The 17,690-nt window shown below is 52.9% G+C and overlaps 6 protein-coding genes across 6 annotated transcripts; 3 read left to right on the forward strand and 3 right to left on the reverse strand.

Annotated features, from left to right (window-relative positions):
• Positions 1–2,438: 2,438 nt before the first annotated feature.
• On the reverse strand, positions 2,439–3,050 carry BBA_03411 (uncharacterized protein; the record flags this gene model as incomplete). The annotated part of the gene is made up of 1 exon (XM_008598508.1): positions 2,439–3,050. The coding sequence occupies one exon, from the start codon at positions 3,048–3,050 to the stop codon at positions 2,439–2,441; it is 612 nt and encodes a 203-aa protein (XP_008596730.1).
• Positions 3,051–5,659: 2,609 nt separating this feature from the next.
• Positions 5,660–6,935, forward strand: BBA_03412 (putative cell wall glycoprotein; the record flags this gene model as incomplete). Its single annotated transcript, XM_008598509.1, has 2 exons — positions 5,660–6,314; positions 6,361–6,935. 2 exons carry the CDS (start codon positions 5,660–5,662, stop codon positions 6,933–6,935), a joined length of 1,230 nt encoding a protein of 409 aa, XP_008596731.1.
• Positions 6,936–8,001: 1,066 nt separating this feature from the next.
• On the reverse strand, positions 8,002–9,226 carry BBA_03413 (dimethyladenosine transferase; the record flags this gene model as incomplete). Its single annotated transcript, XM_008598510.1, has 2 exons — positions 8,002–8,961; positions 9,026–9,226. The coding sequence occupies 2 exons, from the start codon at positions 9,224–9,226 to the stop codon at positions 8,002–8,004; spliced, it is 1,161 nt and encodes a 386-aa protein (XP_008596732.1).
• A 444-nt stretch (positions 9,227–9,670) lies between these two features.
• Positions 9,671–12,478, forward strand: BBA_03414 (PRP1 splicing factor; the record flags this gene model as incomplete). Its single annotated transcript, XM_008598511.1, has 1 exon — positions 9,671–12,478. One exon carries the CDS (start codon positions 9,671–9,673, stop codon positions 12,476–12,478), a length of 2,808 nt encoding a protein of 935 aa, XP_008596733.1.
• Positions 12,479–12,807: 329 nt separating this feature from the next.
• Positions 12,808–13,391, reverse strand: BBA_03415 (calcofluor white hypersensitive protein; the record flags this gene model as incomplete). The annotated part of the gene is made up of 3 exons (XM_008598512.1): positions 12,808–12,975; positions 13,033–13,175; positions 13,280–13,391. The coding sequence occupies 3 exons, from the start codon at positions 13,389–13,391 to the stop codon at positions 12,808–12,810; spliced, it is 423 nt and encodes a 140-aa protein (XP_008596734.1).
• Positions 13,392–16,315: 2,924 nt separating this feature from the next.
• BBA_03416 (uncharacterized protein) lies at positions 16,316–16,594 on the forward strand (the record flags this gene model as incomplete). Its single annotated transcript, XM_008598513.1, has 1 exon — positions 16,316–16,594. The coding sequence occupies one exon, from the start codon at positions 16,316–16,318 to the stop codon at positions 16,592–16,594; it is 279 nt and encodes a 92-aa protein (XP_008596735.1).
• Positions 16,595–17,690: the final 1,096 nt, after the last annotated feature.

The following is a 17,690-nucleotide window of genomic DNA, read 5'->3' on the forward strand; positions in this document are numbered from 1 at the left end:
CTTAATTTATATAGCTCTAGAGGTATTTAGATTATTATAGATTTTTTACTGTTAATTATCTACTATTCATCATTTATTGGCTTGACGGTGTGTACACCGGACAAGTGCACAACGAAAAGAGTGCCAGCATTCATTCGTCGGGAGCTAGCCGAGGGCCCAGACCAGCTTCGCATCACGACAGGGGGCAAAGAAAACAACAGTCATTAGGTATTACGGAGTACATCAACTGACTGGCACATGTACCATCCAGACAAAATGTGCCCAGGTCTCGCTCTCATACCACACTTGTACTCCTTTCAGCTTCACTCACCACTCGCTCACATTATCAATAATCACATACTGATACATCACGCCCGCCTGGCAATAACTCAACAAGCACCCCGCATGCCCGGCAAGGAGGTAGACTTCAGCCTGGATAAAAGGGAGCGAATCAAAAGCAGAAAAAAGGGAATTAAGAAGAAAAAACGACTCAGACATATTACACGCATAAAATATGGTGTGAAAAGAAGCCAGTCATGAGCGTGCACGTTTTACTTGTTCCAGAACGCCACGTCCACTCCTCCTCAAGCGTCAGCCACACAACACCCACACAGGACAAGATGACTACTGTATTCCGCCACACTGTCGCACTGCCAGGTTGTCAGGCTGAACCACAAGAAACGAGACATGGAAAACCTGTCATTCTTTGCACTTTCTGCTGACGTGTAAAAAAAAATTAGAAAAAAATAAAAAGGAAAAAAGGGGAAAAAAACAATAAAGCAGCAACATTCTCTTCTAGTCGCCAGCTTGCCGTGTTGCGTCGCGTCGCGTCGCGTCGCGTCGCGTCGAGTAATCTGTACTAAAATCTAGTATCCGTAGTTACCAGTAATTAAAATAAAGCCTTTGTTCTAAACAAGCATTTGCCTTGACTTTCCTTCTTGTATTTCCTTTATCCGGTGAGTGGTGATGTGTGCCCACATTTGCTTCTAGCGGTCTTCGGCGCTCACGTTGCTTCTGGCTGTTTGGCCTGTGCTACTCAACAACCCGGAGAATGGCCTGTTTGTAGTCGTTTCTGTTTCTACTTATTTCGAACCCTGTCACGGAGTACTATTGTTCATCACTCACAGTATTGTTTATTCGCTGCCTCGAACGGTCCATAATCAAACGAACCACGGTCGTAACCAGAAATTAGCTGGCAAACAACCCAGCAGCAAGCCCCCCTTCCCCTTCCCTGCATTGAAAACAAAGGTCTCGTGATGCCTCTCTGGAACACTCACTGCATTCAATTTTGTTGAGACCCTAAATAGCCAGTCGATACGAGTCTTTACTCACTGATAGGTATCGATACAAAGGATCTGAACAAGCATTCACAATACAACGCTGCCAGTAATTTGCAGAGGTGCCCCAGCCAATTGTTGCACCGCCTCAAATCACCGCCCCATTCCAGAGCGTCGGGCATCGTATTATTACGGATACTTGGTACTGAGTATCATGATATTAATAGACTTGACAACTCTTCCCGCCGAGGGAAAAGAAGCCCAAAGAATATTCGTAGAAATACGGGAGAAAACTTCCGCTCAAACAATAACTAGCGACTCCACATTATTATAGCCATGCTGGCCCATACATGGCAACATGGGTCCCGCGGGAGCTGGCATCTTGATTCCGAGATTTTTGGGCCCGTCCGCCCTTTTCACTATTCGGGCTTCTCGCCCGCGTCACGGCCTAGAAAAAACGGACACGACACACGACAACGCGCATGGGCCGTTTGAACCCGCAGGATGTCGTGGCTGCTCGACTGCAAAGGGTCCCGTGTCACAACCCTGTCCTGCTCGTTCGCGTCATGTCTATGCTTGGCAGCTACCCGGTAGGCAACTTTGCAAAATCTGAACCTGAACCAGGCGTAATAGGATGCCAGAGTCTCGGATATGAGCTTTCATGCAGTGTTCCAGCGCAAAGCAACGTCTTCTTATGCCTTGATTATGATCGGCCTCCCTCACATCGACTATGATCAACATCCTCATTCGCATCATTAACACCACTGGGCTACGATCCCGCCAAAACAGGCTCACAATCGTCCGAACATTGAGTTTTTAGCACCGGAGAACCAGAAGAGGTTGTTAGTATTCGTAGCAACAGATAGCTACCGCTATAAGTCATGAGAGCGCGCACCTCTAGACGCCGTTTCTGTAAAAATCGAGGGGAGTACAAAGAGACACCATTATTTTGTAGACACAACAAGAAGAAAGTCGCATTTCTCCAACAACTAGACGAGTTCTGCACGAAATACCTAATAGAGCTAAACAAGGTCCCGTAGCAATCACTTTACGAGCTAATACGCTTGTCACTGAGAACGACCTTCATCACAACCTCATCACAGAACTCGTCTCAGGTTAATTTTTTATGCTCAATTAAAGACTCTCCGATTCCTGTCCGCTACAAATTTATTCCGTCAACTATTAAATCATTTCACAAACCTGATAACTACCATCAGAGAGAGCCCCTCGGCTCTTAGCCCATCGCTTTGACGGAGGAGCCTTGACAAGCTTAAGCAAGACGCCCTCTGGCTTTGCACCGCTCTTCTTGTACTCTTCCGTATTATACATTAAATTCTTCAAGTTGGCCGCCACGCCCACCTGACCGCCCTGCTTGCCGCATCTCAGCAGCGTCTTGTCGCCGCCCGCGCCCGCATCCTTGCCGCCGTCAATCGCCGTCGCCATGTCCTCGTACAGCACCGACGACGTGAGCCAGGGGCTGGTGTGCTTGGCTAGTGCCAGAACCGTCCCGCCGTTTGGCACAGGGAGCGTCCACTCGGTGCAGTCGTCGGCCCGGGCCATGGTCCAGAACTTGGCGGCGCCCTCGTTGGCCTCGCTGAGCCAGCGTAGGTAGGCGGCGACGTACTGCACGTGCTCGGGGTCAAGGCCCTGCGAGCCGCCGGCTTCGGCAACGGTGTTGTCGTTTTCGCCGTAGCAGATGAGCTTTGGGCTTTCGCTGCAGACAGCGTGCCTTGTTAGGGCTGAAGCGGCGCCGAGGCTCGTGGTAAGGACGGCGATGGAGTAGTAGAACAACATCTTTCCCTTATATTAAGATGTGGATATCGAGCAATAGGAAAGATCAGCTGTCTCATAATGCGAGGAACGGGGGTAGAGCTGGGTTTACTGATTATATATATTCATACTTGGTGATATTCTGGAAGCGACAGCAAGCACTCCTGTGAACCGTCAGCTTCGCTCGTGACATCTCTGTAATGAGAGGAATACTGCAAATACAGCTTCGTTCAGAATTTCTCGGTTAGCTGTATTTTCATATGATGCCGATTAAACCTGTACAGATAGCTGTTTGCTGTTGCACGTGGCCATTTCCCCGCGGCAGTCGGAGACACATGGCATCTTTTGTATGGGTACAACACGAAGACTCGCTTATTTGTATTGCATCAGCTAAATACAGGAGGCATACTTCTCCCAAAGCACGCTCCACGAAAACTGCTTGTGGCCAGGACTTGCCAGCTGTGTGGTACTCCCCCAGTCCGTAGTTCGGGCGGCACTGTGCCTTCATAACGCAAAAGTTGGTATTTCTGCGCAGCGGTTTTTTTTTTAAGAATTTGACAAGGCAAATAATGATGCGGAAATTCCAGGTAATACCTACACCGTACATGAATCATGTTCTTCCTTGCCAAATAGATAATGCTGGTCGAGTTCCTACACCGCTTGAAAATGTTCGCTCTTGCGCGAGATTACCTCTTCTTGGCGGCCTAACACTTGCATCTTGGATATCACAGTTCATCCTTGAATCAGTGGCCACGTGGCGATATGAGTGTTGAATAGCCGTTGATACTCGGGTGATACTTAGCCCTCTGAATGCATACATATACCCGAGTCTTGGTGGATACAACAGGTTTGGTACTTGACTATGTAGCAACACGCTCGAGGGACCCATCTGTGGTGAGCTGGAGCTGAATAATATATTGCAGTTTGGTCCTTTTATTTGTCGGATTTCTTGGCAGGATGATCAGCAAGCACCAAAATACCTAATATACCACTAACCCTGAGCCCAATTACCGACCTCAATCCTAACCGCTGACCATATTTGCTAACGCTGTATTGAAAGTATAGAATACAAGATGAGCTTCTCAAGATTTTTGTGGACTTTTCTACGTTTGCGCTATATGAAAATCGCGCTGTTACTTGCTCGCGCTTGAGTGGTATGGAAAATAGAGTTCATGACTGCCATGGTTATTGTTAGGCCGAGAGCAAGATTCCCCCACGTTCCGGCCGCACAATTTTTGTGTCTTTCGCCGATAATCAGAGAAGTCCTACACATACATAGTAGTGCGCTTTAACAATTCATTTAACGAATGCCAAAGGGGAATGGCCGTGCAATACAGCTAACCAAGTCCGACCTTCCAAAATACGAGACTCGTAGATTAACAAGCAACCAAGACATTTTCTCTTGCAAAATACGAGACTCGTGGAATAACAAGCAACCAAGACGTTTTGAAAAGATGTCGTGATAAAGGTGATGATAAATATGTTGTGGGCGACTAAAGCGAAGAGAGTCAGAGTTGAGTACGCGCCCACCTGGCAGCTGTGGCTTCATCGCCTCCCGAGGCGCCACCTAGTTTAGAAATCTCTTCAGCATCAATCAACACACAGCCACACTTCTGTCAGGTCTGTTGCTGATGCCTGTTCGTTTTCCTCGTGACTCTAGGACTTTGCTCCATGCTCCACACGAGCAGCGAATGGACTTGCAACCTCCCCTTGCTCGTGTAGCCTTATGGTCCGTCGCAGCGTCGGAAGTGCTTACCAAAACTTAAACGCCCCTTACAAATTTACCCCTGAGAGATTGCATGCGCGGAAGAAGTCTCCTCTTTGAGCCAGGAACGCTTCGGCAATACGGACGTCATTCTGCCTTTAGCTCGGAAACAACGCTGAGCGGGCTGTCCACAAAGGTATCTTGATTGGCCCGGGATGTTTGGCCATCCGCTCCATTTGCGATCTATTTAGCCATTAGCGTGAGCCGGAACCTCGTATTGGAGCCCGATGACCCGCTTGAGGTGCTAAGCCCAAGCTATAGTATCAAAGCTTATTACTAGCATACCATGTGCATACCCATCGGGACGCTCGGCACGGAAAAGGATTGGTGGGCAATTGACGACTATGTAGGGCGTAGAGTAATACTGGGACGGTTGCTATTAAACGCTGTCACATTCCAAGGTGCGCCTGAGTTACGGAATGCGTTTCTGGCTTTAACGAGCTGAGGCAAACAACCGACCATAACTCACCAGCACGCGCATTTCACAAAGCCCCGATTCTCTACTAAGTTGTGAGAGGTCAATGGCAGTCCTCGTGGGGGGATCACGAGAAATTCGCACGGCCGGGGTTTAAGGTTTGGTTGGGTAGCCCAACGCAAGTTCATCAGAATACGAGATGGCTATCCATGGTCCTCTTCTTAAACTAAAGACCCAATCATGACGTCGGATACGGGAAGTTGATTTACGTTCCAATAAGCGGAGAAACCCCTCCGCAGCAGGAAAAAAGGAGCTTTTATACGATATGTTGTATAAAAGACCTGTCGATATCCCCCCGTCGCATCTCTTAAGCCTATACTCAGCTTACTTCATTGTCCACGGTCGTTACCTTTACCTTTCTAAAAAGTATTCTTTGCCTTTTCAGAACCAAATATGCAGTCGCTCATTCTGGCTGCCTCCGTGGCCGGCCTGTCGGCCTATGCCCTTCCGTCCAACGCCACCGTGACGGCCTCGCCCAATATCGTGTACACCACGGAAGTTGTCACGGCTCTCACCACCTACTGCCCTGCCTCGACCACCCTCACCTTCAACTCCAAGACGTACACAGTCACCTCGGCGACCACGCTGACCATCACCGACTGCCCTTGCACCGTTCACAAGCCCGTCCCCACCGGACACGCTCAGGATGAGTGTGCCAAGAAGTGCTCCAATGCTCTGTTCGAGTGCAAGGCCAAGCCTGATGCCAACCAGTCTTCTTGCGTGTCCGAGTACAACAGCTGCCTAGGTTTCCAGGCCATTGGCGGCGGCAAGGCTGATTACTATCCCTCTGCCTGCTCCAAGGGCGACAACCCTCCCGCTCCTACCGGCACCGGCCATAACCAGGATGAGTGCGCCAAGAAGTGCTCCGATGCTCTGTTCGAGTGCAAGGCCAAGCCTGATGCCAACCAGTCTTCTTGCGTGTCCGAGTACAACAGCTGTCTCGGCTTCCAGGCCATCGGTGGCGGCAAGGCTGACTACTATCCCTCCGCCTGCTCCAAGGAGGGTACCAACCCTCCGGCCCCTACGGTACCGGCCACGCCCAGGATGAGTGCGCCAAGAAGTGCTCCGATGCTCTCTTTGACTGCAAGTCCAAGCCGATGCCAACCAGTCTACCTGCGTCTCCAACTACAACAGCTGTCTCGGCTTCCAGGCCATCGGTGGTGGCAAGGCCGACTACTACCCCGCCGCTTGCTCCAAGGAGGGTAACACTCCCGCTCCCACCGGCACCCCCGGTCAAGGCCAAGGTCAGACCCCTCCTTCCGGTCAGGGCCAGACTCCTCCTTCCGGTCAGGGTCAGACTCCTCCTTCCGATCAGGGTCAGACTCCTCCTTCCGATCAGGGCCAGACTCCTCCTTCCGGTCAGGGCCAGACTCCTCCCGCTGGTCAGGGTCAGGGTCAGGATGAGTGTGCCAAGAAGTGCGTTGCTGCTCTGGGCGACTGCAAGGCTCAGCCTGGTGCCAACCAGTCCTTCTGTGTTTCTTCCTACAACAACTGCCTCGGCTACGAGGCTATTGGCGGTGGAAAGGCCGACTACTCCCCCTCGGCCTGCGCGCCCAAGGCCACCGGCACCGGTGCCACGGCTGTTCCCACTGTCCCCGTGACTGTTGGTGCTGCCGGCATTGTCCGCCCCGTCAGCCTGTTCGTCCTTGGCGCCGTGCTGCTTCTGTAATTTGTCAAATTACCTTGATACTATCAGCAGTGACGGCTACTTGACTGCAGCTGTTGTATGAGTGTATTATGCTGTACCATGGTAATGCGACTTGATCTATTTCTCTTCAAGGAGCTCTTCTACACTAGAGTTCTTAATATAAATGTGTATTTAACCACTTTTTCAGCCAATTTCTGTGCCCGACCTTGGACTGCCTATAAACTAATAGACATAATTTTCCCCAGACAACTAGATCCACATTGTATTCAACGCTATTCAGTCTCTTTTCCCCGTGTTTCAGGATGATGGCATCTCACGTCGCTTTTATTCCCCGCCACGGAAGTTGCAAAGTGAGTAAAACGCTTCCTAGAGAGAGTGAATATTTCAAGATGCCCACACTCTACTGAGATATATAAATCAGATTACATATTCACAGAGTCTGGCCTGCTCGAACTGTCTCCCTAAGCAGGCGATGCTTGGCCTTTGTTCATCATACTCTGCAGAAAAGACAAAGGAGAGGCTGTTTGTCGTATCGATCTCCGGATGGGTTCGCGTATCCATTTTTTGGTGTCTTCATGCAGCCCATTCTACGACATGCAAATGGTCTGTACAAAACTTGTCGCTGTCCAACTATTGTTCATTTGTCGATTGCAAGAGTTGTGCAAATCAGCTTCCGTCCATTTTCGCCAGAGTGTACGGTGTTCAATCCTCGACGAGCTGCCCGCCATACATGAATGTTTCCACGATGACGCCAAGTCGATGGGAGACCATTATGACAAATGCATGTCGGAAGTTGTTCATAATCATCTCCATCATTCTGTCAGTCGCTGCCCGAAATGAACAAGAAACCAACCTGCGAAGCAACGACGTACTGCGAGAGTTTGAGTTAAAAGGGCCATCCTTGCCAATACCGACACAAATGCATTAAAAATCGTTATTTACAGACGAAGCTTTTGCAATGCTGATTTCATTTCGTGATAATCGTATAAACAATACTTTTTTGTGCTCCCGTAACGCCGTTCCGCTCAACCCGTTAATAGCATCTATGAGAAATATAAAGCCCTTACATGATGTTCGTGAAGCAAGTTTATGAGAAATGAATGCCCTCCTCGTTAAAGGCAAACAGTAGCCGTAGAAAATCATTCTCGTCGCACTTGCCTGAGCGCTTGTCAGCCAGCTCCGTCACGTCCTCGAGGACCTTGCGAATTTTTTCCCGGACCAGCTCTGCGACCTTGGTCTTCTTGCGCTTGCTCTTGGTCTTGGCCGGGGGTGCATTCGCGGCCGCTTCTTTGAAGAACGCTGGGGTATCATCATCCTCATCCTCCGCATCTAAATCCATGCCACCCGCGTCCTCGGCACCATCCACGGCCATTTCGTCATCCTCGTCATCAGCCCCATCCTCGACGAGGCTGTCGTCGACAGCCACACCGTTCATGGCGCACCAGGTGCGGTAGTTGCGCTCCACCATGGCCAGAACTTCCTTGGTGCCGAGCCAGCTGGCGCGTAGCGTCTTGTTCTTGCGCACAAAGCAGACGCGCAGCAGGCCGTCCCACTCGTCCCAGCTGACGTTGGGGCGGTCCTTGCCGACCTTGGGCTCGATGCGCACCACTGATGACTCGACCTGGGGCGGGGGGCGGAAGTTGTTCTTGCCCACCTTCATGACGTGCGTGATACGCGCCCAAAACTGTGCATTAACCGACAAACGACAGTAGAGCGTGTCTCCAGGCCGGGCCGTTAGACGTAGGGCAAACTCGCGCTGGAACATGAGCACCGACGTGCGCGGCGGATTGGGCATGGCCAGCAACTTGAAGACGAGCGGTGACGAGATCTGGTATGGCGTGTTGGAAATACACACGTCAAATGCTGGCAGCTCCGTCTTGATGACATCGCCGAGCAGCACTTCAAGCTTGCGCTGCTCCGGCGTGCCCTGCACGCGCTTCGTTACCTCGGCTGCCATACGAGGGTCGACCTCGACGCATATTAATTTTTTGGCGCGCTCGAGGATGCGCACACTTAGATTCCCTGTACCCGGGCCAACCTCGAGGACCTTGAGGTTTCTGAAGGTCAGCGCAAAGCAAAGTGACGACGTTTCTAGTGTTGGGGGAACGAACGGTATCGGTAGGTTTGAGGTAGGCCTTTTCGACAATTGCATCGGCTACTCCAGGATTCTTTAGAATATGTTGACCAAAGTTGGTGTTGAACTTGAAGACATTGTTCTTGGCGGATTTGCTGTTGCTGCCGCTGTTTGACTGGCCCGGTCGTTCGTAGGGAGATTTCGAAGCGCCTCGCTTGGGCGTCTTTACTTTGGCCATGCTGGGTTGAGTTCGGCGGATTCGACAACCTGCCCCTGTCTCTGGAGGTTCTGTTCGCTAGACTGAAGTGCAGTTGACAGACAGAAAAGAAGGTAAAATGAAAAAGAGATCTCGAAATGTAGGTAGTGGGGGTCAGTCTGGCGGGAAACTTTTTTGGTGGTGGGAGCTATCGATAAGGAATTCTGCGGGTACGAATTTGAGTAGTCACCATGTACGAGTTTTGCGGGTATCGCATGGAGTGTCAGGAAAAGATTGACACCGGGTGCAGTCAATCTCCACACCTATGCCTACTAGGCAGCGAACAGCTTAAAGCCACTGGCAGCCAACTTTTGAGCAACTACGCATTTGTTTACTGCCTCTGTTATATACCACCGCGCACACAGCGCCATCGTATCCAACGCGCATCGGTAGGCTCGTCTGGAGATACTTTGAATATAGGATACGATGACGACTCGACGCGACTTTCTGAGCCAGCCGGCGCCGGAAAACTACGTGGCAGGTCTCGGCCGTGGTGCTACTGGCTTCACAACCCGATCTGATCTCGGCCCCGCGCGCGATGGCCCCAGCGATGACCAAATCAAAGAGGCGCTGGCCAAGCGTGCCCAGCAATTAGGTTTGGCACCAGACCGTGGGAAGAAGGACAAGGAGGAGGAAGACGGGGGTGGCGGAGGCGACGACGAGCGATACCAGGACCCGGACAACGAGGTAGGCCTCTTTGCAGGTGGTCTCTACGATAAAGATGATGAAGAGGCCGACAAGATTTGGGAATGGGTCGACGAGCGCATGGACCGGCGTAAGCGCCAGCGCGAAGAACGAGAGCAGGCCGAGCGCGACGAGTACGAGCGTAATAACCCCAAGATTCAGCAACAATTTACCGACCTGAAGCGTGCGCTGGCGACTGTATCCGACGACGAGTGGGCGAGCCTGCCCGAAGTCGGCGATCTGACGGGCAAGAACAGACGTAGCAAACAGGCCTTGCGGCAGCGCTTCTACGCCGTGCCCGACAGTGTTCTGGCCGCGGCGCGCGACTCCACCGAGATGGGCACCATGGTTACGGATGATGGTGGCGCATCTTCAGGCGCTGGGGGTAGGGAGACCTCTGACGGCACAATGACCAACTTTGCGGACATTGGTGCTGCGCGTGACAAGGTGCTCAAGTCGAGGCTGGAACAGGCTTCGCGATCTGGCAACGGCGATGCTGCCAACGGCAGCTCTACGAGTATCGATCCTCAAGGCTACATTACGAGTCTCAACAAGATGGCCATGCCCGAGTCCGCTAGCCAGGTCGGCGACATCAACCGTGTGCGCGAGCTGCTGCAGTCGGTAGTCAAGACTAACCCCAACAATGCGCTGGGCTGGATAGCGGCCGCCCGCCTGGAGGAGCTGGCCGGCAAGATTGGCGCTGCGCGAAAGACAATCGACCAGGGCTGCGAGCGGTGCCCCAAGAGCGAGGACGCGTGGCTGGAGAATATTCGCCTCAACCACGATAGTAATAATGCCAAGATTATCGCGCGACGCGCCATCGAGGCCAACAATCGTTCGGTTCGCCTGTGGGTGGAAGCGATGCGGCTCGAGCATATTCCCAATAACAAAAAGCGTGTCATTCGACAGGCGCTCGACCACATCCCCGAATCGGAGGCGCTGTGGAAAGAGGCCGTTAACCTGGAGGAGAACCCCGACGATGCCAAACTCATGCTCGCCAAGGCGACGGAGCTGATCCCGCTGTCGGTGGACTTGTGGCTAGCGCTGGCGCGCCTCGAAACGCCCGAAAATGCGCAAAAGGTGCTCAACAAAGCGCGCAAAGCGTGCCCGACATCGCACGAGATTTGGATTGCAGCTGCTCGCCTGCAGGAGCAGCTCGGGCAGGCAACCAAGGTCAATGTAATCAAGAGAGGTGTGCAGGTGCTAGTGAAGGAGCAAGCGATGCCAAAGCGTGAGGAGTGGATCGCAGAGGCTGAGACATGCGAAGAGGACGGCGCGACGGTGACCTGCGAGAATATCATACGCGAGACGCTTGGCTGGGGCCTGGACGAGGACGACGACCGCAAGGACACGTGGATGGAGGATGCGCGCGGCAGCATCAACCGTGGCAAGTACGAGACGGCGCGCGCCATCTACGCATACGCGCTGCGCGTGTTTGTCAACAGCAAGACGCTGTGGAACGCCGCGGCGGACCTGGAGCGCAACCACGGCACGCGCGACTCGCTGTGGCAGGTGCTGGAGAAGGCGGTCGAGGCGTGTCCCAAGAGCGAGGACCTGTGGATGATGCTAGCCAAGGAAAAATGGCAGAGCGGCGAGGTGGACGGCGCGCGCCTGGTGCTAAAGCGTGCCTTCAACCAGAACCCCAACAATGAGGATATTTGGCTCTCAGCCGTCAAGCTCGAGTCGGAGAGCGGCAACACCGAGCAGGCGCGCAAGCTGCTCGCCGTGGCGCGGGAGCAGGCTCCCACGGACCGCGTGTGGACCAAGAGTGTCGTCTTTGAGCGCGTGCAGGGCGACGCTGACACGGCGCTTGATCTCACCCTGCAGGCACTGCAGCTGTTCCCCGCGGCGGCCAAGTTGTGGATGCTCAAGGGCCAAATATACCAGGACATGGGCAAGGTCGGCCTCGCGCGGGAAGCCTACGCCACAGGCGTCAAGGCGGTGCCGCGCTCCGTGCCGCTGTGGCTGCTGTACGCGCGCCTGGAGGAGGACGCAGGCCTCATCGTCAAGGCGCGTTCCGTGCTGGACCGCGCGCGCCTGGCGGTGCCCAAGTCGCCGGAGCTGTGGTGCGAGTCGGTGCGGCTAGAGCGCCGCGGCGGCCACCTCGCGCAGGCCAAGTCGCTCATGGCGCGCGCGCTGCAGGAAGTGCCCCGGAGCGGGCTGCTCTACGTCGAGCAGATTTGGCACCTCGAGGCGCGCACGCAGCGCAAGCCGCGCAGTCTCGAGGCAATTAAAAAGGTTGACAACGACCCGGCGCTGTTCGTCGGTGTCGCGCGTCTATTTTGGGCCGAGCGCAAGCTAGACAAGGCGCAGAGCTGGTTCGAGCGCGCCCTGGCGCTCGACGCCGCGCGGGGCGATACCTGGGCGTGGTACTACCGCTTCCTGTGCCAACACGGGACCGAGGAGAAGCGCGCCGAGGTGGTTGCCAAGTGCGTGGCTAATGAGCCTCGATATGGCGAAACGTGGCCGGCTGTAGCCAAGAAACCGGCCAATGCGCATAAAAGTGTCGAGGAGATCTTGAAGCTGGTGGCCGAGGAGCTGGATCAATAGAATCGCGGTCGGTCGTGATGGAGGGCATGGTCTGTACATTAGCCGGTCAATTTGGGGATCTTTTTCTTTTCTTCCTCATCAGCAAACATTGAGGTCATCGGGAGCAATATTTGGGTCACATGTGTAAAAAAGCCAAGGATGGCTACGATCAAGACATGGTTCACAACAAAGTTGGTCCTGGAATGGTCCACGGTGCACGCGTGAAAGTGTCATGGATATTTCGGGATGATTTGAATTTGTTTTTTTCCTATAGAACAGGCTGTAAACGCATTGATTGCTTGACGGAAGAAAGCCGAAAAGAAAAGCATTGCAAGCTCGTGATTGATACATTATTTGCCACCGAACCAGCTAGATATTCCGCTCTTGGCCTTGGAGGCGCCGTTTTCGACTGTCTTGTCGAACTTGTCGACGGCCTTGAGGGCCTCTGCTCTGGCGTCCTTGACGTAGGCCTCGGCGTGATCCTTGGCCTGGCCGACCTGCTGGTCAGCCTTCTGCCACTGTAAATTGAATGTTAGCGATTAAAGTCTTGTCTTGTTGGTTTGGCGTGACCCTACAGCCTTGTCGATCTTTGCACCAGCCTTGTCGAGTTTGGCACCAGCCTCGGAGGCGGCAGTCTCAAGCTTTCTCTCGGCGTCGGGTGACGAGCCCGTGCCGGGAATGGCCGACCTGATATTGGCGCGGGCCTTGTGAAGGTCGCCTGAAGAAGACTACTGTTAGTGAAAGGTTCAATGCAGCAGCAGTCGCTATTCTAACGCGCGCGAACGCCGCGACGAGGTTTGGGAAGAAATCAGAGAGACGTACTCTCAAACTTGTTCTCGGCGGCCTTGGCGTTGCCGCCAGAGTTGTAGAGGTAGTAGCCGACACCACCGGCGGCACCGAGGCCGAGGATCAAGGGCATGCGCGACTTGGACATTTTGAGGTTTTGATTTGGGTGTGAGACGTTGTGGAAGAGCTGGTTCGTGAGTGGTGTGAGTGAGGGAGGGAAGAAAAGAAAAGTGGTGTGAGGCAAGAGGGGTGGCGAGGAAGGAATAAGTTGAGGGAGCAGGCTGGGGAATGGCAAGCAAGGCTAGACTCGGGATTTGCCAGGCACTCGTACCTAGGCAAAATACAGCATACAGCATACAGTAGAAAACAGCAAGGGAAAGCAGGGCAAGAGAAAAGCTTAGCTGCGTGTCAAGGCGCAACGGGGGCTGGTGAGCTCCGCGACCGAGGAACAAGACAGTTGCAAGCAAGCAAATCAGGTAGCGAATACTTGGCCAGAAATGGGGCTTGACGGGGAACCAGGCGCCTGGAAAGAGGATATGGTAATGGAAAATATGGGACAGCATCGAGATGGCAGTTGCTGCTGCTTGTCTATAGTACTTGTGCGGCATGTGTGGTGGCCGTCGCTGTTAATTGGCCGTGAAGGGAGGGATGAGCTGCTAGCTGCGTCCACGGTCCAGTGATGGGCGGATATATCGTTGATGACTTCTACGCTACATTGTTGATAATAATCTTTTAGTCTTTCGTCCAACGTTCCCCTCTACACAAATTGTCGAGAAAGAAATTTATCCCTAGAACATGGTCGACAAGACGACAGAGAAACGGCCGTGCTGGGGAAAATACATGACGTAATGATGCTGTGGGTGGAGGAATCGAGAACATATTGAAGCCATCTGCGGGGAGCTCTCCAAAGTGGGGCGTTCTGCTGAGAGCAATAGTGGACCGCGTTAGTGGGCTGATCAGCTGAATTTAGTGGGCTTTATGAAATCCGCATAATTTAACGGCTTCCCACCACCCCAAGTTTGTTGTGCAAAAGCGCCTTATCTCAACATACGATGCTTTCGAGGTATCCCGCACAGCGTCTCTTCAGCTGCCTTGCGCGATGCCGCTAGCTCCTCTGCTGGTCCTTCTTGCATGAACCGGCGATGAAGCAACCTTGCCGAGCATAGCAACCCACCCTGCAGCTCAGGCGAACGCGTCAGGCCCTCAATGCCCGGCACCTCGCTTGGCGTGTAGCACTCTGCGCTTCTCGAGCGCCGCGTCCCAGATTCTCGCGATGAGCCATTCATTTCTGCATTGGTTTGAATCGCTGGCTCTCGTCCTCGGCGTCGAAACTGCCTGGCATCACAGTCGCTCCCAGCCGACCCTCGTGGTGATCCGGCCCCTGACAGCCGCCCGCGTTGCCCGCCCGCGTCGCAAAACGACATGAAAATGTCTTAACGGGGTGCAGAACGCTCGCAAATTTCAAGTCGGCAAGATCAGTCAGCGTGGTCGTGGTCCATCTCCAGCAATTGACTCTCCCCTAGCATCGATGCCAATCACAGGCAGCTGCGTAGGGTGTCTGGGAACACAGCCTTTCGAGTGCTGGTAAAGGCGCCCGTCAGCTGCTCTCTGATGAGCACCTCGTCCTCGTCACCAAGACCCTCAAATTGCTTGTCGAGCGGCACATTGTCAACAGCCGAGACGAACCTTTGTCGAGTTTGCTGATTCCCAGGCGTATACGCGCGGCACAACGTCGGCTAGCTGGGGTCAGTGTGTATTGAGTCCCTGACGAGCCCGGGGCGCGACACTCGGGTATCATGGGAAAGCTATACGGTCAAGGGGTTACATATCCGCACCACCACGCAGTCCTCGCACTTAGATCTGATGGCAGAGCAAAACGTCAGATGGCTGCTCGAGAATGTCTTCTCGGGTCAAACTACTTTGAGCGTCACTTTGTACGGGGAATTATTGCCAAAAAACGACACTTTCGCAGTTGATATGTACTATTCATGGACTTTGCCCCATGTCAAACCATTCCTCATATTCGTAGTGCTCGACATACAAAAGATGAGCAGCCACGTTGGACTTGGACAGAGACCAAATTCTTGCATAATCTCCTTCGCGCGGGCGAGGCGGTGTGCATACCCTTATTGATACATGTTTTGTGGTTGCTGATCTTGTATCGATTGACAGTAGCTGTCTGTTGGCAGCACCTCTCTCAGATGTCTTCGCGACGTTAGTGTCATAACATGGAAACGGAGCGAGAAGAGGATATGACAATATTCAAGAGTGAGCAAGAAAGCACGCAGTTCACAGAGATGGATGACGATTTTGAAGAGCTTAACGATTCGCTGAATCGTGAAACATGGGTAGATGGCTACAACGGACCGCCCAAGACATGCATCGTTAATGCTCCATATCCGTAAAATTCGTGATACCCCTCTGCCATTCTGATCTAGCCTGCTACATACAATCACTCTCACGACTCCATTTAAATCATTTCAACCTTATGAAAATCTATCAAATATCGAGCCGGAGATGGCAGTAAAATCATTATACGGCAGTGGGGACTTGTTTGAGCTGGTACATTGAGGCAGCGACGTTCTCAAGTTTGCTTCCCACCGTCAGTCCTTTCATATTGACATGGTCGGATACACTTGAGCCATACTGAATGACAAACTCGCAAACAATTTGAGAAAGCTCTCCGCGCCGCTCTGCGGTGGCGGGTGTTGGCAAACCTCTGGTCAGTGCGGTGAGGAGCCAACTTTTTTTCTTCTTTTGTCTGGCTCGACTTCGCGGGCGCCCCCCCCCCCCAGGTTGCTTGCTCTGTCTCTTTGAGCAGTCCCCCAAAAATACCTCTTCTGGTCAGATCTGCTTGGTAACAAACGAGCAGCCGAAACGAGCTGACTGCGCCAACTGGTCCGTGTCCCGCCGCACACGCATGAGCCAAAACTGTCTATATAATGCGACACGATCGCTTTGCTCTCATTCACAAAGTAACTGCTCTAATCCAACATCTTCCAAGTACCGACTTGCAACTCTGTTCTCACTTCCTCATCTTCACTTTCATCAGTATCCTCTACGAAAACCAAAATGAAGTTCTCGGCTCTCCCCCTGGTCGCCGCCGCAGTAATCTTCACTACCGCATCGGCCGCTCCCGCCGTGGCCGAAGAAGCGACCGCCAACAAGCTCGTGCCCCCGCCGGAACCGGTTACCCACAACGCAAGGCAGCCCGACGAGGGTCGCACTCAGGACGCGGGTTCAATTACCAAAAACAAATCCGGCAGGGCTGAGGCTCAGGGACTGCCTGATAGATGCGTCTGGAAGAACGGAAATCGGCACTGCCCGTTCATTGGGCATGGGCATCGCTAAAGTCGGGTCCTCATGTCAAGGTTTTATAGATGTCGCTCTAGCAAAGCAATGCAGAGTTTCGGAGGGGCTCATGGACGGAATTTTTGGCGGACGGGCTTGTTGACGGACTGGTGGGCTTTGGACTTTGGTGCAGACCATCCTCAGTTCCAACTTGGGTTTTACCGATAAATGAATTATAAAACACTGTATTATATTTCCATTTACCTCGACAAAGTAAGCAGTGCACAGTTGCCCAATAAATTCGACATGGAAAGACTGGGCTCGGCTTCGAGAATGCCCTCCTGTCTCGTTATTGCCTATGATTGACCCGTGTGCCGATCAGGCCTGGCCAGGCTTCGGGCGCGCCAGATGGGCGATTAAGATAATCCTCAGCTTTTTAACCAATCTGGCAGGATAGCCATTTCCAGTCAGGTCATAAAGCGAGTCTCCTCGAGAATCAGAGTGCCGATCTCGGCAGCATTGTTGGGGCTCGTGCCAGTCTTTCTGGAGTCAAGTAGACAGGTCCAGGACGTCAGGGGGGTATCGGATGCCACTGACAGACCATCACAAAGAGTCCTGGCCTGATTCAACAGCGGCCTTGCGCTTTATCCATTCAGAAAGTGACTGTATGGGCCGCTGACAAGATCATAAGCTGATTAAACTAGTATTCGCGCCACCGACATGGTTCTCGCGCGGGAACACACAAGCAACCATGCCACCTAGGTAGTAAATTGCAGTCTCAGCGATATAGATTCCGTTACTTTCTTCTTCATAGTGCTCAAGTTCACCTCGGAGATAATATCGAGAATGTTGGCAACGGTGGTTTGGTCACGTATGACAATTGCTGTGCTGAGATCATCGACAGCAGTGGTCTCTCTGGCGAGGGTGAGTATGGCCATCACTCCCAGGTGTCTTCTTTCTACAGCCCACCGGTCGTCGTCGCAGTTTTGCCGGGGTGAAGCTCGTCATGTCCCCTGGCATCACGATAGTATCCCGCCCAGCATGCTTGGAACGGGTTCCTGACTTCCTGAGCTCGCGCGTCGTGGGCGTGTGACTATCAATTCGCAGGAATAGCCAAGGAATGAGAAGCAAAACCCTCGAAATGCTACTTTTAATC

The sequence above is a fragment of the Beauveria bassiana genome, assembly GCF_000280675.1.
Source record: "Beauveria bassiana ARSEF 2860 unplaced genomic scaffold BBA_S00007, whole genome shotgun sequence".
In the NCBI taxonomy this organism is placed as follows: Eukaryota; Fungi; Ascomycota; class Sordariomycetes; order Hypocreales; family Cordycipitaceae; genus Beauveria; species Beauveria bassiana.